Consider the following 25147-nt stretch of genomic DNA (forward strand, 5'->3'; position numbering starts at 1 on the left):
ATCTTTCTGTTGTATCTCTTCCAATTTTCCTGAACTAAAAATATCCGCCTCATCCTCCACCTATTCTTGTTCTTTTTCAACCATCTGATCAAAAATTGTTTCTGATAATTGCACTTAAACATCATCTTCACTCTTTGATTTCTCTCTTTATTTAACCTATCATTTTGCGACCTTGTCACTACACAATCCGGAAAAATCCCAGGATATTCGTCCTTCCAACACTTCAGTTGTCTGATTTTCCACTGGCTTATCAACCACAGTAGGCATCACTCCCACCTGCGATCCAGCTATATCATTATCCAAGATAAACTGTATTCCTGGACAAGATAGTTTATCTATTACTCCTACCACTTCACCACTCTTCACTGGACTTTCCAACCTTCCGTTTATATAACGGTACGCTACTCCTCTCACCCTGAATTCCACATATTACCACCTTTTCTGGCAACATTCTTCCCAAACTACATAACTCCTCATCTCTTATCATTAAAGATTGAATAGCTCCCGTGACTCTCAAAATTGTGACTCCTTAAAGTTGTAAAATTACCTGCTTCTCCTGATGAGTAAACTTTACCCACACAAGTAAATTCTTTAAAGAGATCTGGCACCTTCTTATCAATCACCTCTTGATCTGGCTGTACAATCTTTCCACCTCCTTTGTTTCACTTGGGCTTTCCTTTACCACTTTAACAAACCCCACTGTCTTATCCTGTTTTACCACATCGGCCTTCCCAGTGCTTTTCTTCAACCACCAACAATGTAACTTTACATGGCCTAGTTTATTACAATGAAAACATTTGAAACTTTTCATTTTTTTTCCACCGTCCTGGATTTCTTTTTAAATCTGAGGTTCACTCTCCTTATTATCTCCCGTCAGATCACCTTTACCTTTACCGCTTGAGTATTTCTCATGTCCCCAGTTTCTATCCCTCACAGCCTGAAACTGATGTCGGAAACCAAGCTTTGATTTATGAACTAATTTATAATCATCTGCCATTTCTGCTGTTAACCTTGCAGTTTTAACCCTCTGCTCTTCCACATGAGTTTTCACTACATCAGGAATTGAATGTTTAAACTCCTCCCAAAAGCATAATTTCTCTGAGAGCTTCATACGTTTGGTCTATTTTCAAAGCCCTTATCCACCTATCAAAATTACCATGTTTGAGCCTTTCAAACTCCATGTATGTTGAAATTCTTTCCTTAAATTTCTAAACCTTTGTCTGTAGGCTTCAGGCACTAGTTCATATGCACCCAAGAAGGATTTTTTCACCTCATCATATGCCCCAGATACCTCCTCCGGTAGTGATGCAAACACTTCACTAGCCCTACCTACCAGCTTTGTTTGAATCAGTAATACCCACATCTCCTGTGGCCATTTCATTTGTTTAGCTACCTTCTCAAATGAAATGAAAAAGGCTTCTACCTTCTTCTCGTCAAACCTTGGCAATGCTTGGACAGATTTAAATAGATTCCCACCAAGCCTTCGACTTTGACGCTCTTTCTCACTATCCTCATCACTATCATCCAACTGTACATTTCCCTTTGTCTGCCAATTTTAACTGACTGTCATGTTTCATAGCCATTTTCTGAAGTTCAAACTCTCTCTCTAGCTTTTTCCCTGATCTGTATCTCCTTTTCTCTTTTTGTTCTGCAAGGGCTATTCTTTCTGTTTTCCTTTCTTCTCTCTCTTTTTCTTCTCCCTGTCTTTCGTATTCAAGCTGCTTTAATTCTTTCATGTTTCATTTGTTTAATTTGCAACTGAATTTTTGCTATTTCCAGTGAGTCAAACCGTATCTCAGGCAACTTTAAATGCTTGGCCACCACGATAATGATCTCATCTTTTTGCATTTTGTCAGGTAATGTTAACTGCAATGTTTTTGCCAAATCTAACAGTCAGCTTTTAGTCTGTCCGTAAGGTACTGCATGTGACCGTCTCCACCCCCAAAAACTTCAGAGCCTCTGAAAGAGCCATTGTCCACAACACACTCCCTACTTAAACTAAAATACCACACCTGAAAAGCACGCACAATATGCTCACCCCTCACTGTCTTTAAGTTCACTAAGCCAATCCAATAGATAGACTTTTATCCCGGATAAGACTTTTATCCCGGATAAAATTTGTTATGGGCCACAGTTTAGAGAACGCCAAAGTGTATCATGGAGTTCACCTGACCCACAACTTTTACTAGATTGTGGTATGGGGAGCACGCTGCCCACTCCACAGGTGTGATAGAGCAGAAATGGAAAGTTTTTTTTAAAGCATAACTATGTTTATTCTATGAACTCAAGTTAACCTTTTTAAACCATAGTGAACATTTATGCAACCATTAATTCAAATACAACCCCCAAAGAATACAACTAAGTAATCCTTTAAGCTTTCCTTTTAACATCCATGAGACTTAAAACACCTTTTACCAGAAGCACATCAAGTTAAAGTCACTACTTTTATTAGTTTTAAATCACCAGGATTGATTTACAGTCTTTAGATTACAGAGAGATTCTTGTACACCTTCTGGCTGTGACTGCAGCTATCCAGCTCTGAAAACGAACCGAAAACACACCCTGCAACAAACAGCCTTAGTGGAAAGTAAAAAGCTGACACAGCCCAGCTCCACCCACACTCTGACATTACTGCAGTAATATGAGCAACCAAACATTTCTTAAAGCGACATTCTCATGACACATAGAAGCAGGAGGTTAGCCTGCAGGCAGAATTCTTCCATTTACCTGTTGGAGGTTTAATGGCGACTGGAAATTGGTTGGGAGAAAAATTCAGCAGGTCCAAATATCAATTTTAGGCCAGTGTGAAATTATGGCAGGATCTTCTGCTACAGCCCACCAGTTCGGGTCCCGATATCCACCAGAAGAAGAAACTGATCTGCATTCGACAAATGGGATGCTGGTGAAGACGCAACCCAGAACACACCTGGACCGATGTGGCATGCAAAAGTTGGAACTTTCCTGAAGAAGACCCTGGGCAGTTTGTGGAGATCTGAGGAGAAGATGGAGGCCTATAGCTAACAGACCCTAGAGCAGCAGTGGATGGGTGGAGCTTCAAAATCCTCCACACTGGATCACATTGCGAATCAGTTTTCAGAGAGTTCTCCATGTAGAAATTTCACCTGGACATTGGACCTTCTTCCAGGAATTTTGACACGGCATCGGATAGTCCAGCTGAAGGCAGCAGAAGGCACAGTTGGTCAGAGCTTCTGGGGGTGCTGGTGGAGAGATGGGAGGATGCAATGTGGTTGATGAAAGAAGGATAGTAGAGGAATGAAGAAGTGATTCTGAGGTTCCAGCCCAAAGGCGCGTGTGGATGGATGGGGGTTCTGGGGAAAAGCTATTATAAGTGTCTTGCAAGTCTACTTCCGGTGGCGTTTGCGAGCAGGTCAGCTGCATTGAGCATAATTTTACGTATTTGCAGCACGTTCGGAGGTTTCCCCGATTCTTCGCTTCCCCCCCCCCCCACACGGCTGTTGTCGGCCTCTGGGGCCGTCCCGGGCGTCAAGCTGGGCCGGTTTGAAAACCGGCGAGGAACCCTGTGCGGATGTCAGGCGGCTGGAGCTGAGGCGTCGGGCCCAGCACGCGCAGTGGTCGGAGCAGCGGGGGCGGAGCCAAACGGAGGACGAGGCGGCATGCCCGAAGGCGTTGTAGGTGAGATGTTCCACATCAGGTGGCTCCCGCCTAGAATGTTTTAAGAAGACTGAAGTCCGGTCCCAGGGGAATTCTTGAGGAATACAAAAAGAAGAGAAAGAAGTTTGAAAGAAAGCTTGTAAAAGTTTCTTTTTCTTGAAGGAAGAATTAAAAAAATTTTTTTTTTTTTAAATTGAAGAAGGAAAGAAGGGGGGGGGGGGGGTGGAAAGGAAAAATAATAAGTTGTTAAAGGATGTGAAAAGCAGCGTCGAAGAAGTGAGGAAACGTGGGCTCGCTATTGAATGAGACGACCAGCAAAAGCGCTGACAAGATGGTGGGGCCGCACTGCTTACGGTGGAGAAGATGACCGAGGTGATGGCGGTGGAGCTGGAAAAGCAGCTTGCGATGCACATGGAGGCTTTAAAGAAGGAGATGGCAGTCGCATTGAAGTCATTGGTGGAGGAGGCAATCGCCCCGGTGAGGGTAGCTGTGACAAAGACATCGGCCGAGGTGAGAGCAGGGTGAAAAGATTAAGGAAGTGGAGGAGGACGTGTCGCAGCACAGCGACCAGCTTGCCTCGATGGGGGACGAGCTGCGGAGGGTGGTGGAGATCAACAGAGGACTCCGAGCAAGCTCGAGGACTTCGAGAACCGCTCGAGATGGCACAATCTGAGAACTGTGTGCTTGCCCGAAGGGACAGAGGGCCCAAGGCCAACAGAGTACTTCGCTAAGAGGTTGGCGGAGTTGATGGGGGAGGTTGAGAACCCCTCCCAGTACGAGCTGGACCAAGCTCCTCGGTCATTAAGGCCGAAGCCCAAAGTGAATGAACTGCCAAGAGCAGTAATTATCTGCTTCCATAAGTACTGCATGAAGGAGAAGGTGTTAAGCTGGGCGAAGCAGAAGCGCGAGGCGCAGTGGGATGGTGCTAGAGTATTTTCCAGGAATTGTATGGGTTGGATTGTTTTTGGTTTTTTTCTCTTGGTTGGGGGGGGGGGGGGCAGTCCACAAGTTATACTCGCGGATCGACTTTTACGTGGTAGGTAAGGCTTTGCCGGCTAGGGTTGAGGGATCGTAATACTCGGCAATTGCGGTACCATTGGATGGATATGGTACTGGAGAAGGGGGAAACGCAGAGGCCGGGGTAGTAATTAGATGTGGGACTTTTGGGGGTCCAAGGGTTCTGTGACAAAATTAAAAAGGGAATTGAGGAATATGTAGGTTTCAACTGTACGGGTGAGGTGTCGAAGCCAGTTGTCTGGGCAGTTGTCTGGGAGGCTCTAAGGAAGTGGTGAGGTGATCTCGTTTAAGGCCAGGGTGGACAAGAGGAGAGGTTGGAGCGGCAGAGGGTAATAGATGAGATGTTGGAGGTGGATTGGAGTTATGCAGAAGATGGGGATCCAGTGAAGTTTGAAAAGAGGAAGGAACTACAGGCGAGCTTCGACCGACTGTCTACCAGGAAGGTGGTGCGCCAACTGAGGCGAGCAAGGGGTGCAGTTTACGAGCATGGAGAGAGATAAGGCAGGTATGTTAGCAGGTCAGCTCTGGAGGGAGGCAGCGGTAAGGGAAATTGTTCAGGTGAGGGACAGGGCAGGGAAGTTGGTGGTGGCTCCGGATCTGAGTAACAAGGTATTTGAGGAATTTTATGAGAGGTTGTACAAGTCCGAGCAACCTGGGGGAGATGCAGGATTTTCTAGATGGCTTGGAGTACCTGAGGGTTAGGGGAGGGGGACAGGGCTACATTAGAAGGAGCGATAGTGGAGCAGGAGATAAAAGATGCGATGGGGAAGGTGGCAGGGCCGGATGGGTTTCCAATGGAATATTATAAAAAATTCAAGGATAAGCTGGCACCCCTGATGGTGAGGATGTTTGAAGAGGCAATTGGGAAGGGGGTGTTGCCACAAACTTTGCGGCAGGCATCGATTTCCCTGTTGCTAAAAAAAGATAAGGACCCGACGGAGTGTGGGTCGTGTAGGCCCATATCACTTTTGAATGTGGACGCAAAAGTATTGGCGAAGGTACTGGCGGGTAGGCTGGAGGAGTGCCTCCTGAAGGTGATAGGTGAAGATCAGACTGGGTTCATGAGAGGGAGGCAGCTCTTTTCAAACATATGGGGGGTATTGAATGTGGTTATGGCACCGGCGGAGGGGAAGGAAACAGAGGTGGTTGTGGCATTGGACACTGAGAAGGCGTTTGACCGGGTAGAATGGGGGGACTTGATGGCAGTTCTGGAGTGGTTTGGGATTGGACCAAGATTTGTGAACTGGGTAAAACTACTATATAAGGAGCCACTGGCGAGTGTCCGCACAAACAACATCAGCTCGAGATACTTTTCTCTCCACCGTGGGACTAGGCAGGGATGTCCTATGTCCCCCCTGCTGTTTGCACTCTGGATTGAGCCGTTGGCCATCGCATTAAGAAGTTTGGGGGTATGGAAAGGAATAGTGTGGGGGGGATAGAGCATAGGGAGTCCTTATATGCCGATGACTTGCTGTTATATGTGTCGGAGCCCAGTGTGTCGATAGGGAGAATATTGGGGCTGCTTCGGGTGTTTGGGTCTTTCTCGGGGTACAAACTAAATCTAGACAAGTGTGAGTATTTTGTGGTGTCTCAGGCAGGGGTGGGGGCTGCCATTCCATAGGGCAGGGACTCACTTTAGGTACCTGGGGGTGCAGGTTGCCCAGGAGTGGGGGGAGCTCCGCAGGTACAATATTTTTAGTGAGAGTGAAAGCTGATCTGGCAAGGTGGGATGGTCTCCCTCTGTCACTGGCGGGTCAGGTACAGGCGGTTAAAATGAACATGTTGCTGCGATTTCTGTTTATTTTCCAATGCCCAGATGAGGTGAAGATCGCTGCGATACAGAACATGAAGACGCCACATGACAAAAAGGCTGTGCTATGATTTCTGGGCTTCGTGAATTTCCTGGGCAAGTTCATCCCAAATCTGTCCAGCAGGACAGCAGCCATATGCCACCTCATACGAAAGACCACTGATTTTGAGTAGACGCTGATTTGTTCTGTTGTAGGTGTAACATAAGCGGCTTCCTTGTGGTGCACTTGACAAAGGAAGGTTCAGACGTGGAGATAACTTCACGTTTATTAAACTATTTACACTTCAATTATTCTGGTTCGACCCTACTGCTAATCCTACTAATAGCTACCCAGACTGACTAACCAGCTGCTGCAATCCACATGGTGGGTGTAATATTGAATCAACCCTGTGTCTGTACTCACTGACATGTATTTACATTGATGCACATCACCACAGACGCAACATCAACAGAATGAATGGGTGGATCTCAAACAGCAACTGATGAAGGCACCGACCCTCACCTTCTTCAATACAGCCAGGCCCACCAAGATCTCCACTGACGCCAGCCAGGACGGGATTGGCACCGTCCTTCTCCAACAGAACGACCAATCTGACTGGGTCCCGGTGGCATACGCATCCAGAGCCATGACTGCAACAGAGTGCAGATACGCACAAATCGAGAAAGAATGTCTCGGACTCCTCACTGGGATTCTGAAGTTCCTCGACTACGTATACGGCCTTCCCACATTCATAGTGGAAACAGACCACAGACCGTTAGTCCACATCATAGACAAGGATCTGAACGACATGACACCTCATCTGCAACGCATCATGATGAAGCTGCGAAGGTATGACTTCACCCTGGGAAAAGACCTCGCCATTGCTGACACACTGCCCAGATCAATCAACGCGGACAGCTCACCACCAGCATTCATCAGAGAAATCGAGGCCCAAACACAGCTCTGCACGGAAAATCTTCCCGTTTCTAATGAGAAGCTCCGACAAATTCGACAGGAGACGCAGAAAGACGCAACCTTACGGAGAGTGCTGCACCTACTCCAGCGTGGTTGGACAAGGGGACAATGTCCACAATATCAAAATGTCAAGTCCGAGCTGACTGAGGTTGATGGCCTCCTGCTACGCAATGCACAGATTGTCATTCTGTCCACTCTACGCGCTGAGATGCGAGACAAGATTCATGAAGGCCATCTCTGAATCGAAAAATGCAAAAAGCGAGCACAGCAGGCTGTGTACTGGCCTGGCATGCACCAAGACATCACTGACATGGTAACACCTGTCAACGGCATCAATCTGCACAGTTAGAACCACTTCAGTAACACGAACTCGCAACGTCGCCATGGACAAAAGTGGGCATCGATCTATTTCATGCAACAGGTTGTGATTACGTCCTAATCATGGATTATTACTCAAACTATCCGGAGGTAATGAAACTCCCTGATCTCCCCTCCCATCCTCGTCTGTAATCAAGGCGTGCAAGGAGACATAGAGTCTCGCTCATGGTGATGTCTGATAATGGTCCCTGCTTCACGAGCTGGGAATGGATTCTCAGACGGCTACAACTTTCGGATGTGACATCCAGTCCATGCCTCTCAATCAAATGGAAAAAGGTGTCCACATCATTAAACGACTCATCAGCAAGGCAACCGAGTCACACTCCGACATCAACCTAGCTCTGCTATCCATTGAGCTCAGGACTGCTGCCAGCGCAAATGCTCTTCGGCAGGGACATCCAGACAACCCTACCTGCAATGAAATTCCGAGACCCTGATACAGCACCGGTTCTCCACAAAATGCGGGAACTACGCTCCAAACAAAAACTATACTACGATCAACACGCGATCCCACTCAAGCCACTGACAATAGGTGACACCATCAGACTCTGGGACCCAGAAGGAGGATGGTCTGATCCAGCCACGGTGATCAGACAGGCGGCACCGCGGTTGGAATACTCTTTCGACGCAACCGCCAGGATCTATTAAAGATTCAACCCCAAACACCGGTATTTCCTACACTGGACCTGAACGAGTCCATTCATCAACAGGACGTCCCTCACCACACAACGCCAGACAACACTCTCGACGACATCAAACCATCATCACCACTCCAGCCGTTAAGACGCTCCAACAGAAGCCGTAAGGCACCCAGCCAACTAGATTTATAAAGAAAATGCAAAACAAAAACAAGACAACAAAGGACATTTCTAACGGTGGACTCATAAAACAGTTATTTGGCTCTGTACAACCATTATTATTTCAGTGTACAAATATGCGTATTCTCATTTAACCACCTGTTATGTACAGTTTTCTTGAGACCAGCACAGAAAACATGGAAAATAAAAAGGGGGGATGTAGTGATCTGTACATCTACACATACACCAGGGACTACAACACAGCTGTAACAGCCACAGCATAACTAGAGGCAGGTATAAAGGGTCCGACGCAAGGGAGGATCCGCCTCTTTTGAAAGCACAGGACTAGTGAGCAGCAGCACACTGAGACAGCTCAGCACAGGCAGCTTACCTTAACTTTTCTTGTTTTGCCTCTTGACTGTATAACGTCTGGTTGAGCTCTGGAGACAGAACAAACCTACTGAATAAAGCATTTGTGTTAACTGGAAGTCTACAATCTTTATTCAGATTTCAAGAATAACATACATTGGAATGAGGATTGAGGGGTTTCAAGGAGTGAAATGGTTGACCGGGAGCCGTAGTTCCAGGGGAATACAAGGAAATTCCATGATAACTTGCTCTGTAACTGATCGCTATTTTACCGCGTGTGATATAATAAAGATCCTGGTTTGGACAAGTCACAAGTGTTTGGTAAATTCCATGCTTGATATCGAACACCAAACACAACACCTATGCTTGACTGTTTGAAACAATGCAGTGCCTCGTAGTGGAGATCTTGAAATGCTGCATGGGATTTGGTTCAGTCGGTGCGCAGAGATGCAGGTCATCTCAACTGAACAACTGAAATGGACCCCAAGCAAGTAGTACTGACAATGCTAGGGACCTGAAACACATGAGACTTTGAAGGATAAAAGCCCAGCATGCACAGGAGAGTGCTTGCACATGACTCACAAGCACTATGGTGCATGTCATGGCTCTCTACCGATGCCTTGTTCTGAGGGTAAGGTGTCAGCAGGAAGAGAAGGTGGTGAGGGTGAATAATGAGCCTTATAAGGGTCACGCTGAAACAAGACAGTAGATATTGCTGAAGTCAAAGTTATTGGGCGGGTTCTCTGTCGACCGACGCCGGAATCGGAAAATGTGATCGGGGCGCAGAATTCCGCCTCAGCCAAAAATCGAGGTTGACGCCAAGCACCCAATGGCATGCCATGCTCTGGTGCCCCGACAGCAGCAGGAATGCATTCTACACCACACATAAATAACGGGCCCAACCTGGTATTTTCCAGGGCATCCGCGATGCACCACCTCCGCCAAGAGGAAATACCGAAGGCAAGGTTCGCTTGTGGTTTAAAAATCGGAAAACGGGCGCAGTGGCTGCTAAGGGACAGCAGAGGTGGGACATGTTCCCAGAGGCGCAACTGTGGGCTGGCGGTCCTGCAGCTGCCATGGCTGGCTGGGGGCAGCTAACCTGCCAGGGTTGAGGGCACTAGCCGGTAGCATTGTGGATAGCACAACTGCTTCACAGCTCCAGGGTCCCAGGTTCGATTCCCAGCTTGGGTCACTGTGCGGAGTCTGCACGTTCTCCCCGTGTGTGCGCGGGTTTCCTCCGGGTGCTCCGGTTTCCTCCCACAGTCCAATGATGTGCGGGTTAGGTGGATTGGCCATGCTAAATTGCCCATCGTGTCCAAAATTGCCCTTCGTGTTGGGTGGGGTTGCTGGGTTATTGGGATAGGGTGGAGGTGTGGACCTTGGGTGGGGTGCTCTTTCCAAGAGCCGGTGCAGCTGGTTCTATGTGACCAGGAAATGGGGTTCAAGGTGACCCCTGGGACTGGGTTATACAGGCACGGACCGCTATTGCCGTGGCTTGCAACGCAGTCACCTTGTTGCGTAGCCCACTGATCGCCCACCATGGCTCATGGTTGCATTCAACGACACCGGACGTTTGGGTCCATACACACAACCTCCCCACACATACCCACAACCAGTCTCCACTCGCTGGCCGCACTGGAGTGCGGTGCCGGAGGGCAGAGTGCCACGAGGAACGGCCGGGGATGAGTGTGGAGATGGGGGAGGGAGGGGCTGCAGTGCTGGCCGGAGCCAACGTGTAGCCCACTGGGCACCATGCTCACATGTCTGCCTTTCACCCACTGTGGACAATAGATTTCAGAATTCAACCAGGAATGGTTGCCATCATCCTAGCCCCTGCCGCCCTGGGGTATGCAATGAGGCTGTATGAGCAGGAGCTGCTCAGGAAAGGCCCTGCAGGAGTGGAACCTGCCCCAGAAGGACAAAGAGCCAGCCGGTGAGGATCGAGAGCTGGCCACCCAACAGGCTGAGGAAGAGGTGGGAAGGAGGCGCTGCATTAGGTCTCGTGTGTACTGACTGCACCTATCATTTGAGGACCTGCCGCACCGGGCATGCTGTGGAAGACTCTGGATGAGCAGGGAGACTGTATGGCATATCTGCTGGATCATGGTGCACCTGGAACCATGGGCATATGGGGAGGACTATCGGTGGCCGTCAAGGTAACGGTCGCCCTGAACTTCTTTGCCACGGGATCCTTCCAGGGGCCGAGTGGGGACCTGTCGGGGATCTCGCAGACTTTGGTGCACAGGTGTATCTGTGCCGTAACGTAGGCCTTATATGCCCTCTTGGCACAATATATCAGCTTCCCTATGGACCGAGCCCACTAGAATGCCCAGGCAGGTGGGTTCGTCGCCATCGCCGACATTGCTCAGGTCCAGGCGGTGATCAACAGAACCCATGTCCCCCTACGAGCACCGGAGCATGAGGGGGTGGTCTTCACAAGCTGAAAGGGATTCCACACCATGAACGTGCAGCTGGTGTGTGACCACGAGATGCTGTGCCTAGTACACGGGCGGTATGCACAACGCCTTCATCCTGGCACACTCAACAATTTCCGACATCTTCCAGGAGCTCCCCCGCGTGAGGGGTTGGCTCTTGAGTGACCCACTGCAGTCGTGGCTGATGACACCTATCCGGAGGCCACTGACCGATATGGAGACCTGCTACAATGATGCCATGCCGCAACGGGGAGGGTGTGATCGGGCGGTGCATCGGCGTTCTGAATATGTATACCACTAGGAGAGTTTCCCATGTCGTGGTGGCCTTCTGTGTTCTCCACAACGTTGCACGGCAGAGGGGCAACCTGCTAGAGGAGGGGTATGAACGTCAGTCCTCTTCTGACAAAGAGGATGCGGTGGAGGGCCAGGATGGGCTGGGCATTGGGCCCGGGCAGGCCAATGCTCTCTGGATGCTCTAATCACCTCTAGGTTTGCCAACTAGGGTGCTTGGCAGATGGCAGAATGAACATCCCGTCCCGAGGGGGGGGATCAGCAAGCGCTCGGGCAATGCCGTTGACGCCCGTAACCATGACCTGTTGACTGGGCCAAGATCTGGGACACCGCTGTAATGTCCGGGTGGCCATAGCAGCCTGTGTCAGTGCTGCCCTGTCCTGTACCTCCGCCACCGCCCGCACAGAGTGTCCCAGGTCCTGGACATCTTGACCCATGGCCGATACCTTTGCCCCCATACCGTGCAGTGTTGACCTGGGTGGCACACGTGGTTGGCACCATCTCCTGTCCCTGCAGGCGGTTGGACTCCTCCAACTGCACGTGCAGGGGCTGGAAGGTTGCCGACAACCCCTCATGTAGTCACCAGCTCTGTGCCAGCATTGATAGGACCGCAGTTTCCAGAAGCCTGAGACGCAGTTGGTCCCTGGGGTTGGGTCGCCCTCCGACCATCCGCCCCCTTGGGGTTCCTACCTCCACCTGATGTACCGCTGCATGTGTGTGGTGCACACCAGGTACTGCTCCCGGAGCCCCTTCATTAACATGCCCAACCGAGGTGAGTGTCTCCGGGATGGTAGATGGTGTTGGAAACCGCTGTGACAGGAAGTCGGTGTCGTCCCTGGACTCGCACTCTGGGGTGTCGCGGGCTGGCGTTTGGGGGTTTGCCGCCTCCTCGCTGGACAAGTCCTGGGGTTGTGGCCGGGAATGGTGGACACCAAAAGGGCCCGACTCATCAATAGGTGATCCTTAAAGACTCAAGACATGACCCGTGTTTCGGTGGGGAGTTGGGGTGGTGGGAGTTGTGTGGGGGTTGTGGGGTGGGGTGGGAGAGGTGGGCTGGTGGGGTTAGGGTAGTGTGGGGTGGTGTGGGGGCTGTACCATGCGTGCCATAGGGACACCGCAACTCAGCCGGGGCTCACTTGGTTCTCCGATGCCGACCTGCACATTGACGGCTGCCCTCTCACTGGGCCCACCAACCAGGTCAGGTCCCACCGCTCCATGGCGGTGAGGGGCCGTATGTCCGACAGGCCTCCTCCAGTTTTCTCTCTCCCTGTGGTTATGTGCCATCGTCTTCTGGGGTGGGGGTGGAGGGGGCAGGGAAACAGAAAATGCAGTCAAATGAGGGCACCCCACACAAGGGGTGGACAGCTAGTGGCCTTTTGTGAACAGGGCACCCGGCATTGGCAAGCGGTATGGTTGTGGCACAGAGTGAGGTGCAAGCAGACTGCCAGCGGTCTGTGTTGTGACGAGTTGTGACTTAATATTTCTTGTTTTCCTTTTGCTGCTACATCTTCTAAGAGTGCCCCCCTCCCCCACCCTGACATCCGCAACAGAAGTGGAAAGAGCCTACTTATCAGTTGACCCTGTTGCCTTGGATGATTTTGGCCACCATCCTCTGGGAGAGCCGAAGCCTGCAGGGCCCAGCTTACTCTGCCTTTCCTGCTATGAGCCAGCAGCTGCCTCTGTGACAGAGGCTGAGGCTGTAGGAGTGTTTTGATTGTCCCTTTTAAGGGCAACACAGCAGAGTAAGGGTCATCTAATCAGGATGACCAATTGAGGATTCACCCCACGGGAGAAGTTCTCTTAGGCAGAAGCATCCCCGCACTAGCTGCAGACATGCTGCTGCTCTTCTAGATCCTTGTAAATAAATCCTTTGTTGTTCACAAATGAAGTCTCTGAAAGTGCACTATTACAAGTGGTCGCAGGCACAGGGGATTCAGAAGGACCTGACAATCTCTTGAGATTCCTGAGTGGCTGTCTCAGCGGTGTCCAAATGCCACACCCCGCCCTTTGGGTGCCCAAGGGCCTTTGCCTGACTTTTTGAGGGGAAAGGGCAGTTGGAGAGAGTTTGAGGTGCCCCGTTCCCCCTCTTGCATAACCACTGCAGAAACTCTGAATGGCTACTGTGGTGAAGTACAGGTCTACATGCATCTCCACCAGAAACTGCTGGACTACGATCTCAATGGAGTCTGCCACCCTCTCCCTGGAGACCTCGATGTATGCACAGGTTGGCGCCACTTAGTCAGCCAACAGGTGGGTGGACTCCTCTGACTCACGTACCATCCTATTGCGGGCCTCCAACACCTCTGCCTGATGTTGCTTCACATCTTGCTGCTCTCCATCATTAGTTGGAAGGCCGATTCCAGAGAACTTCCATCAGACTGGGACCTCACAGATGCTTCTTTCCCAGCACCCTTCCAAGTGCTAGTGAGCTCAACTGACATCTCTCTTCTTGTGTTCTCTGCTCGCTCCTCTTTGGGCTTGGACTTGTGCTGAGGCCTGACAGGGAGTCTTCTGGCGTTGGCCATGGTCTCTTTCTGGTGGTGTCTGTATGTGAGAAAGGAGAGAGTAAGTGACTGCATGAGTTGCCTCCAGCATAAAGGCATCTTAGCCCTAAGGTTTCTATTCCATGCATGGACTCTTACTGAGTGGAGGCCCAAATCCAGTCTTCCCATCTCCAATTGTCCAGCCCCACTACATACCTGCTGGTCTTTCCTCTCCTCGAACACTGTCAGAATTTTGAGATGTGTTTGCCCCCCCTCCCATCTTCACATGTTCTTGCCAGTTGTGGCTTAGCATATCTTGCTCAAACACATCAAAAAAGAAGGATTGAGAGGAATTATTTGTTGCATCCATTTGTACATAGCAATTTCAATTTCATTTCTCATACTTTCACTCTTGGAGATAACCCACTGGATTGTATGGGCTGGCATTCATGCACTGCATGTTATCCAGAAGGGTTTTGGGCCAGCACTCTACAGAGTGCTGAGCTTATCCACAACATGGATATGGCTCAGAGAGGCATATCATTTGCAGTGGTTGCTGGTATCCTCTGAGTCCCTCCACCGACCCCCCCCCCCCTTCCCCCGTGTGGAAGGATGAAGGAGGCACTATAATCATTCCACCGCAGAGTAGATGGACACACACAAAAAATAAAGTAAAGGAGTTTCACAATGTCCTTTTGCGCTCCTACAATAAAAGAGAGATAAGGGAAAGAAAGAGTTATGGTTTCATGTCCAGAGCCCAGAATCAAAAGCCAAATGGTGTATTCCTTCAGAGAGCAGTAGGCTGATTCTTGCAGGTTGATCTGTCTTTCCACAAGCGGGGACTTCCACGATGGGAGAAGTCACATAAAGATGGATTAGCCTTAAAGGCACAAATGTACATGGTGACGATGTTCCAGTAGTTCAGTTTAAGTGAGTGCCAGGCAATGTTAAACCTGCATATGGCTCTTTCTGAAGCTACTTGTGAGATGCTAAATGGTAGAGAGAGACGGGCTTCTTACCTGGGAGCCTGCTTCTTTTCTGAGGTCAAACAGAGATTGCCTGAGTTCAGTTCCGCACGGTAATATTACAGGATCTAGCAGCTTGGAGGAGAATATATGATATGCTTCCCACTTTTTTTCCTGGGTGTTGGACAAAGATATTTCCCCAGGTTTGGAATCTTGAATGTTTCCCAGAGGAGCCCTTTGCAGACATACTGTCCCCAGTGACCAGGATTCTTCTTGAGGTATTTAAAGAGCAGTTCGAGGGAGGGGCATTCATACTTTGTTTTAGGTAACAAGCCTCCAATGTTTGACTGAAGGTTAGGAATTCCTTTGGTATGAGTCATGGCTAGTCAGAGTAAAGCTGGATCCATTAAAAAAAATACAATAATTTTATAGAGTAAATGTATATTTTCGTCTTGTCCTCTGGATGCGACAAAACCAATGAATCATTTGAGAAATGTTGTGTAAATATAATTTATAGTAAAAGCTCCAGTACATATAATTCTGAAAGCAAATCAAAACATTAAAAATGGACTAGTTCACTCCAATAATTTTCTCAATGAAACATTGTAGTGTAATGATTGAATTAATTTGTACTTAAATAATACACATTTTTTGATTAGGTATGACAAGGTCAAGTTGACATTAAAAGATATTCATAACTGTCAGTACGTTGCCTGTATGAATCCCACATCTGGCAGCTTTACAATTGATTCTCGACTTCAGGTAAATAATTGTACATCATTTATTTTGAAGTATGATGTTGTTCATGATTCGACAGTGGTGCAGATATTCCTGAGCCAATTGATTCCTCTGTATTTTCTTCATTCCTAATTAGAATATATCACAGTTGGGCAGCACGGTGGCGCAGTGGTTGGCATTGCTGCCTCATGGCACCTAGGTTCCAGGTTCGATCCCGGCTCTGGCTCACTGTCCGTGTGGAGTTTGCACATTCTCCCCGTGTTTGCATGGGTTTTGCCCACACAACCCAAAGATGTGCTGGGTAGGTGGATTGGCCACGCTAAATTCCCCCCTAATTGGAAAAAATGAAATGGGTACTCTAAATTTTTTTAAAAGAATACATCACAGAAAGCAAATGAAATGGAAGTAGCACAGTTAATGGCCAATATGTTCTGTGCAAAATCTTTCTGGATTTGACTGCTGTTACCATGATATGTTGTTGCTAGGTTTGAAGGATACTGCAAGGACACCATTAAACACGTTTGTTGAAGTTAAAAAGAAATCTATATTAACAATACTTAAATGTATACATATTTACAGTGGGTATGGAGAAGAATTCATACTAACCCTTACATATTACTATTCATCTCTAGACTGGCCCCAGCTCTAGATTATTACAGTATTCATGTTGAGTGAAATTTTAGGTATCAGATCCTCCTACAAATCTTTGATTGTCCCTATGGATCAAAGATTTTTGGACTGCCTTATCTCTATCCTTCAAAAACAATTTGTTAGAAAGTAGAACCATTCATTTCACTCTTGAAAAATTATGGCTGGAGTTTCACTGTCGACAATAGAAGGCTGCGGTATTACAAGGCTGAAAGTAGCACAAAATGACTTTGGGTCAGGCCCTTGACACTAAGAAGCCTGAACTTCATTTTGCAAGAGGTGAATGGTGAGCTATATGAGATGCTGCTCACAATTTGATAATGAATAATTAATGGAGAGCATTTTACGAGGCATGCACAGTCCACCAGGGAGGCCTTTGCAGCTTTAAAAGGGTGTCAATGGGCCTGCAGCTGCATGGGCCTACTGAGCTCAGACAACTGTAACTGAGGCATTTCATTAACTAAATAGACAAAGAGAGTGAGATACTTGCAGTGGATTTAGGAGTCCTTGATAAATGGGTCCTCCTGGCTGGGCCGTCTTTGGAGAGGTTGTAACCATCTAAGATGACCACCTGCAAAGGACCATGGGAATTATGGCCAACCCAGGAGTCCGACAGATATGTGTATCTAAAACACAGGTAACCAGATTTATGCACGATCAATTGCACAAAGACTAAAGTTGGGTACAACTGTGGCTTTATTACAGTTCGATGCGTGGCCTCCTGCTGCAGCTGGCGAAATGGCAGGGCACTGGAGGTCATGCATATTTATACAGTTCTCTGTGGGCGGAGCCAGCCAGCAGGAGCTACCGGCAAACCTGTAGTGCAGGTCCTACCTTACATCTCCTATAACAGTGGTTCACCACACACACCTGACCGAAACCCCCGCACCTCAGGCTCATTTAAGGACCCACTGGAGACCTGTGCAGCATCCCGCAGCCAGCACTGCTACAAGGTTGTGATGAATGCCCTCTTCAGGAGGGCCAGTACTTCAAGATCACAATCAATGCGGACACTCAGGGAAATAGAATGAGAGCCAGAGACTTCTGCTTTATTTACCCAGCTCCAAGGTATCATTGACTGAACGCATTAGGCTAGCTGGGACCTGTGATGTTCTTTGTGATTCAGATCCCAAGATGATTGGCGTAGTGTTCACAAAGACCACAACTAGCTCTTGTATTAAACAAAGCTAAAGATTTATTTACACTATTTAATTTAATTCAATCTCTTACTTCTATATAATAAACAATTGAAAATAAATATACAATCTACACTCATCTGCCACTAATCTCGACACTAATACAATAACTATGATCTGCTCTCACTCACACTAGCTTTCATACAGTTTTTCTCCTAGCCTTCTCAACACCCTTCCAGAAGGCTTGGCTTCCTTGCAGTGCAGGCTTTATATAGCTCTGCGTCTAGCTCCCTCTAGTGATTGATTTGGACATAACATTACCCTCACAGTTCTGTACACTTCTCATAATATCACAGGGACCTCACCAAACAGAAAGGATTTCACTCCCTCAATGCCCAAACTGGTCTGACCACTAACAGCAGATCCTGCAGAATGTGCTTATTATTCTAGGAACAATCTTGGTGCCTACAGTACCTCGCCTCCACTGCTTTTTGCCCAACCAGTGTGCCTGCATTATTTTCTGTGGAGACACATGAGAATGGTGTCATTGGCCAAAAAAGAAAGACCAAAGCTGCTAATGTCTCTGCATGCTTGCATTTGTCAATCTGACACTCAGCAGCACATGTGCATGGGACAGGTTGCACGCCGAACAAAGCTGAAGCATTCCCTCCATTTAGTGGACGTCCACTCTCTAACATCCGCACAATCACACCTAACCTTTTGGTGTTGCCACAAAAGAGCGAAGTAGATCATTAACCAAGTTAAACCAATGGATCGGTGTTCTCTTGGTGACCCCACGACTGCTATCTTTCTCTGTTATGTCCCAGCCAGACTTGATTCATCGGTGGGGAGTTCTACTCCTTCAGCCGCTAGGGAAGAGAATGTCCTGCATGGCCTTGGCAGGCTGCAGGAAACATGTAGGTGTCTTCGCTGAACTATAGAGCCACTAGGGTACTTGTCTCGAATATGCCCAGAAGTGGATTCCACAGGTTTCACGGTGATGTACCATTAATTCACTGCAAGACGATGAGAGTGAGTGAACATAGGCTAGGGTGGGGGTAGCCAGGGGGGTGGTGGATGGCAGCAGGGGGGTGGAGGATGGTGGCAGTGTAGGCTCAGGACAGTACAGGAGCCCCGGGGATTTGAGGGGTGGTGATAGGTGGTGGTGGTGGGGTGGGGGCGTTGGCCTGGGAACCAGCGGGCACCAGGTCCCGGAGGGAGACCGTGTCTTGCTGTCCGTCTTGGTGTGCGACGTAGGCATATTTGGGGTTGGCGTGCAGCAACTGCACCCTCTCGACCAGGGGGTCGGTCTTATAGCTCCTCGTATGCTTCCGGAGAAGGACAGGTCCCAGAGCATTCAGCCAGGATGGAAGCGAGACCCCGGAGATGGACTTCCTAGGGAAGACAAAGAAACGATCGTGAGGGGTCTCGTTCGTGGCTGTGCAGAGGAGCGATCTAATGGAGTGGAGCGCATCGGGGAGGACCTCCTGCCAGCGGGGAATCTGGAGACTTCTCGACTGAAGGGCAAGAAGGACAGCCTTCCATACCGTAGCGTTCTCCTTCTCCACTTGCCCGTTTCCCTGCGGGTTGTAGCTCGTAGTCCTGCTCGAGGCGATGCCCTTACTGAGCAGGTACTGACGCAGCTCGTGAAAGAGGTGCCCCGGTCCCTGTGGACGTATGCAGGGAAACCGAACAGGGTGAAGATGCTGTGCAGTGCCTTTATAACGGTGGCCGAGGTAATGTCGGGACATGGGATAGTGAAGGGGAAGCGGGAGTACTCGTCAATGACGGTCAGAAAGTATATGTTACTATTACATAGAACATACAGTGCAGAAGGAGGCCATTCGGCCCATCAAGTCTGCACCGACCCACATTAATCCCTCAATTCCACCCTATCCCCGCAACCCAATAACCCCTCCCAACCCTTATGGACACTACGGGCAATTTAGCATGGCCAATCCACCTAACCTGCATGTCTTTGGACTGTGGGAGGAAACCGGAGCACCCGGAGAAAACCCACGTGGACACGGGGAGAACGTGCAAACTCCGCACAGACAGTGACCCAAGCCGGGAATCGAACCTGGGACCCTGGCGCTGTGAAGCCACAGTGCTATCCATTTGTGCTACCGTGCTGCCCATCTGTTGGTGGAAGGGAGGGGTCCTTTGAATTCGATAGTGAGGCGCTCAAAGGGCCGGGAGGTCTTTACCAGGTGGGCCTTGTCTGGCCGGTAGAAGTGCGGTTTGCACTCTGTGCAGACTTGGCAGTCCCTGGTCATGGCCCTGACCTCGGTGGAGTAGGGCAGGTTGCGGGCCTTAATAAAGTGGATGAGCCGGGTGACCCCCGGGTGACAGAGGTCATTGTGGATGGCCCGAAGTTGGTCATCTTGCATGCTGGCGCACATGCCGTGGGACAGGGCATCTGAGGGCTCATTGAGCTTCCCAGGTCGATACTTGATATCGTAAGTATAGGTGGCGAGCTCGATCCTCCACCTCAAGATTTTGTCGTTTTTTATTTTGCCCCGTTGTGCATTGTCAAACATGAAGGCTACCGACCGTTGGTCGGTGACGAGGGTGAACCTCCTACAGTGCCGCACAGCTTCCACAATGGCTTGTGCTCCCTTCTCAACAGCGGAATGTCGAATCTCGGAGGCGTGGAGGGTTTTAGAAAAGAAGGCTACTGGCCTGCCCACCTGGTTGAGGGTGGCGGCCAGGGCGATGTCTGGCGCATCGCTCTCTACCTGAGAAGGGATGGATTCGTTCACCGCGTGCATCGCGGCTTTGGCAATATCTGCCTTGATGCGGCTGAATGCCAAGCGGGTCTCAGCCGGCAGGGGGCATATCGTGGCTTTGATAAGTGGGCGGGCTTTGTCTGCATAGTTGGGGACCCACTGGGCGTAATAGGAGAATAGCCCCAGGCAGCATTTGAAGGCCTTGGGGCTGTGGGGAAATCGAATGTTCGATGAGGGGGCGCATGCGGTTGGGGTCGGGCCCTAGAACCCCGTTTTCGACGACAGAGCCGAGGATGGCTAGCCGGGTAGTGCGGAAAACGCACTTCTCTTTGTTATATGTCAGTTTGAGGGATTGGGCGGCCTGGAGGAACCTCTGCAGGTTGGCGTCGTGGTCCTGCTGATCATGGCCGCAGACGGGTAACATTGTCCAAGTACGGGTATGTAGCCTACAACCCGTACTGGTCCACCATTCGGTCTATCGTTCTCTGAAAAACCGAGACCCCGTTAGTGACGCCGAAAGGGACCCTGAGGAAGTGGAAGAGTCTGCCGGCTGCTTCAAAAGTAGTGTAGTGGCGCTCTTCCGGGTGGATCGAGAGCTGATGGTAGGCAGACTTCAGATCGACCGTGGAGAACACCTGGTACTGTGCGATCTGGTTGGCCATCTCCGCTATGCGGGGGAGGGGGTACGCATCAAGTTGCGTGAACCTGTTAATGGTCTAGCTGTAGTCCACAACCATCCGATTCTTTTCCCCGGTCCTGACTACCACCACTTGTGCTCTCCAGGAGCAGTTGCTGGCCTCGATGATCCCCTCCCTCAAGAGTCGCTGGACCTCCGACTTGATAAAAGCATGTCTTGTGAACTGTACCGCCTGCTCCTGGTGGCGACGGGCTTACAGTCGGGGGTGACGTTCGCAAAGAGCAAAGGAGGCTGAACCTTAAGGGTCGCGAGGCTGCATACAGTGAGGAGGGGTAGGGGTCCGCTGAACTTTAGCGTCAGGCTTCGGTGACTGCATTGGAAGTCGAGTCCAAGCAGGTGTGCGCAGAGATGAGAGAGGACATACAGTTTAAATTGGGCGTACTCAGTGCCCTGTATTGCGATGTTCGCGACACAGTACCCCCGGATCTGTACCAAATGGGATACGGAGGCGAGGGAGATTGTCTGGGATGCGGGGTAGATGTGGAGGGAGCAGCGCCTTACCGTGTCTGGGTGGACAAAGCTCTCTGTGCTCCCGGAGTTGAAATGACAAGGGATCTCGTGCCCATTGACCCGGACGGCCATCATCAAATTCCTCAGATGCTTCAGCCGCGACTGGTCGAGGGTTACTGCGCCGAGCTGCGGGTGGTCTGAGGTATCGATGTCACAAGATGGCGGCCCCCACTGGTCGCACGTGTCGGGCTGAGTCGAAGATGGCGACCAAGATGGCCGCCCCCATCGGTCGCACGTGTCGGCTGGTGTTGAAGATGGCAGCCAATATGGCTGCCCGCACGGGTCGCACGTGTCGAGCTGAGTTAAAGATAGCGCCCCCCACGCGCTGCACGAGGCGGGTGACGTGTCTGAAGGGGGGCGGTACCGGCAGGCACGCAGCCACCCTGTGGGGTCTGTGGGCCTGTAAGTCCGTGGATCGTGCCTGGTGAGATTTCGACTTCGGGGCTTTGGATCAGGCCAGACAGACTCTGGCTAAAGATACCTTTTTGCCGCAGTCACTGCATGTCGCGGTGCGGGCTGGGCAACGTTGCCGGGGGAAGTAGCACAACAGTCTCCCCGGCTGCACGGGCAGCTGCGCGGCACAGGCGTGAGACATAGTCGGGTCTGGTGACGGCCGTGTCTGTGGTGCCCACGAGGGGTTCGCTAGGTCTGCCGGGAACGCGCTGAGGCTCTGGTAGGCCACCTCCAACGAGTTGGCTAGTTTTACCGTGTCCTGTAGGTCAGTGGCCCCGTTTTCCAGCAGTCGCTGCCAGATGTAGTTAGACCTGGACCCCAGCCACGTAGGTGTCCCGGGTCATCAGTTTCATGTGCTCATCGGCCGTCACATCCTTGCAGTTGCAGTTGCGGGCGAGTAGCGTCAGGTGTTCTACGTACTCGTCCAGCGATTCCCCGGTGCGTTGACGGCGGGTAATGAGGAGGTGCCACGCGAACACTTCGTCCACGGGCTTCACGAACTGTCTCTTTAGGATCGTGACCACGTCCTGAATCAAACCCGATGTTCGGTGGCTCACCTGGCGGTGGAGGATGCGCAGCTTGAGGGCATCGGAGGGAGGCGCTTCGAAGGAGTCGAGGTAGGCCTCAAAACAGCGGAGCCAGTGGGAGAATATTTCCTTAGCTTCTGCTGCTCGTGCGTCGAGTTCCAGTTTATCAGGCTTTAGATAGTGATGTCTTTGGTTAATAAATTGATGTCCCATTAATCCACTGCAAGACGATGAGAGTGACTGAACATAGGCTGGGGTGGGGGCAGGCAGGGGGGTGGTGGATAGCGGCAGGGGGGTGGTGGATGGCGGCAGTGTAGGCCCCCCATCATGAGAACTTGTCCATAATGTACAACACAAGAGGTCATCGACATAAAGCGACACTCTATGCTCCTCTCCCCCCCCCTTTATTATCCCCCTCCACTTATCCGAACTTCTGAAAGTGCTGGCCAATGGCTCGTTGGCAATGCAAATAGAAGGGCGGACATAGGGCACCACTGCCTCGTTCCCCTGTGCAACCGAAAATAACCCGAGCTAACATTATTCATCTGAACACTGGCCTTTGGTTCTTTGATAACAGTTTGACCCATGACTCAAACTTAGACCCAATCCCGAACCGCCACTCAACCCTATCAAAAGCCTTCTCCACATCTAACGCCACTATCACCTCCTGTTCCCCGCACCCCGGCTGAGAGAGGATCACATTCAGAAGGAGCCGCACGTTGGAAGATAACCGCCTACCCTTCACAAATCCCTTTTGATCCTCCCCCAAACACCTGTGGGAGACACCCTCCAATTTAACAATGAGATTGGCTGGTACGACCCACACTCCAACAGGTCCTTGTCCTTTTCCAATAATAATATAATCTTTATTGGTGTCACAAGTAGGCTTACATTAACACTGCAATGAAGTTACTGTGAAGATCCCCTATTCACCACACTACAATGCATGTTCGGGTACACTGAGGGCGAATTCAGAATGTCCAATTCACCTAAATGGATGCCTGACTCTTCGTCTCCGGGAGCGTCCACTGTGCCACCGAATCTTCAAATGCTTCCACCAATAATGGCACCAATCCGTCTGCAAATTGTTTCTAAATATCCACGGGAAATGCATCCAGCCCCGGTGCCTTTATCGACTGCTTACTCCCTATCACTTTCCTAATTTCATCAACCCCCCCGCCCCAATGGCTCCTCCAATGCTTCTCAATCATCTTCCTCCAACCTGGTACACTCCAGCCCCTCCCAAAATTCCACCATGTCCAAATCATCCTCTGGTGGCTCCAAACTAGACATATTCTTTATGCTTCAAACACTTTATTAACCGTCTCTTGCCCCGACACCAGCTCCACACACCCCCCTTGCACCCGGATAATTTCCTGGGAAGCCACATGCCATCACAACTGATGTGCAAGCAGTTGGTTGGCCTTCTCCCTGTACTCATAAACTTCTCCCTCCATCTCAACTGCCACACTGCTTTATTTGTGGATACCATATCAAACTGTGTTTGCAACAACGTCCTGCTGGCCAAAAGCTCTGAAGCAGAGTTCTCCAATTATTTCCCATCAACCTCCAATATCTCATTCACCAGCCACTCACATTTCTCCCTTGCGTCCCCATCCACCTGCGCTTTGTATGCAATTGCATCCCCCCTCACCACTGCCTTCAGAGCCTCCCATACAGCCGAGGGCGAAACCTCCTCAATTTTGTTAAACCCTACTTACTCATCTACCACCTTGGCCATCCTTACACAAAAACCCAGATCTGCTAGAAGCCCCATATCCCAAATTGGCTGTTCGGCAGGCCCCTTCTCAAAAACCACGGGCTGGATTCTCCGCACCCGATGCTGAAATCGCGTTCGGCGACGAGGCGGAGAATCCAGTTTCACGCATGAAATTGGGACCGGCGCCAGTTCTCCGCCCCCCGAAAAGCGGCGTACTCGGGGAGTACACCACGCATAGTATCCATTGCTTGAGGCCCGCCCGCTATTCTCTGCCCCCGACCGGCCGAATTCCCGACGACTTATTTCTAATGTGGTCCTGTGATTTAGTCTGCGGCCGTCACAGTCGGGGGCTAGCTGATTGGAGGGCAAGGGGGCCTCTTTCGGGACTGGGCTTTTATTGTGCGGGCGGTCCGGGTCGGGCGCTCGGCTGATCGGGGGCACTATTTCGCGGTCCGAGTCCACCATGGAGTATGGCATGGCCGCTGGAGGCAGCCGCCGTGCGCATGTGCAGCCTCTGACCCAGAAGTGTGGGGGGCCGTTTTGGCATCTGGAACTGCGAGCTCCACAATAGCTAGCCCCCTGCAAGGCTGTGAATCTGTGGCCTTTTGATGCCAGTTTTTCTGGCGTAAAAGATCACAGTCTTCACAAAGATGTGGGGACATATTCCCTGAAATAGAGAATCCAGCCCCATGTGTGGGGCATGATCAGAAATCACAATCGCTGAAACTCTGCTTTCCTTGCCCCTGGCAACAACGACCTCCCCATTATAAAATAATCAGCCCAAGTGTAAACCTTATGCACCAGCAAGAAAACCGAGAAATCCCTCCCTCCCCCAGGTGCAAAAATTGCCATGGAT

General features: G+C 50.3%; 1 protein-coding gene across 1 annotated transcript in view; it reads left to right on the plus strand.

The window, feature by feature from the left end:
• LOC140395604 (dynein axonemal heavy chain 17-like) overlaps positions 1-25147 on the plus strand; it is an 896966-nt gene that overhangs the window by 572803 nt on the left and 299016 nt on the right. Inside the window, exon 49 of the mRNA XM_072483576.1 lies at positions 15793-15895. Coding sequence (XP_072339677.1) covers positions 15793-15895 — 103 coding nt within the window. The remainder of the gene's footprint in view (positions 1-15792; positions 15896-25147) is intronic.

Source organism: Scyliorhinus torazame, chromosome 18, assembly GCF_047496885.1.
Source record: "Scyliorhinus torazame isolate Kashiwa2021f chromosome 18, sScyTor2.1, whole genome shotgun sequence".
Taxonomy (NCBI): Eukaryota; Metazoa; Chordata; class Chondrichthyes; order Carcharhiniformes; family Scyliorhinidae; genus Scyliorhinus; species Scyliorhinus torazame.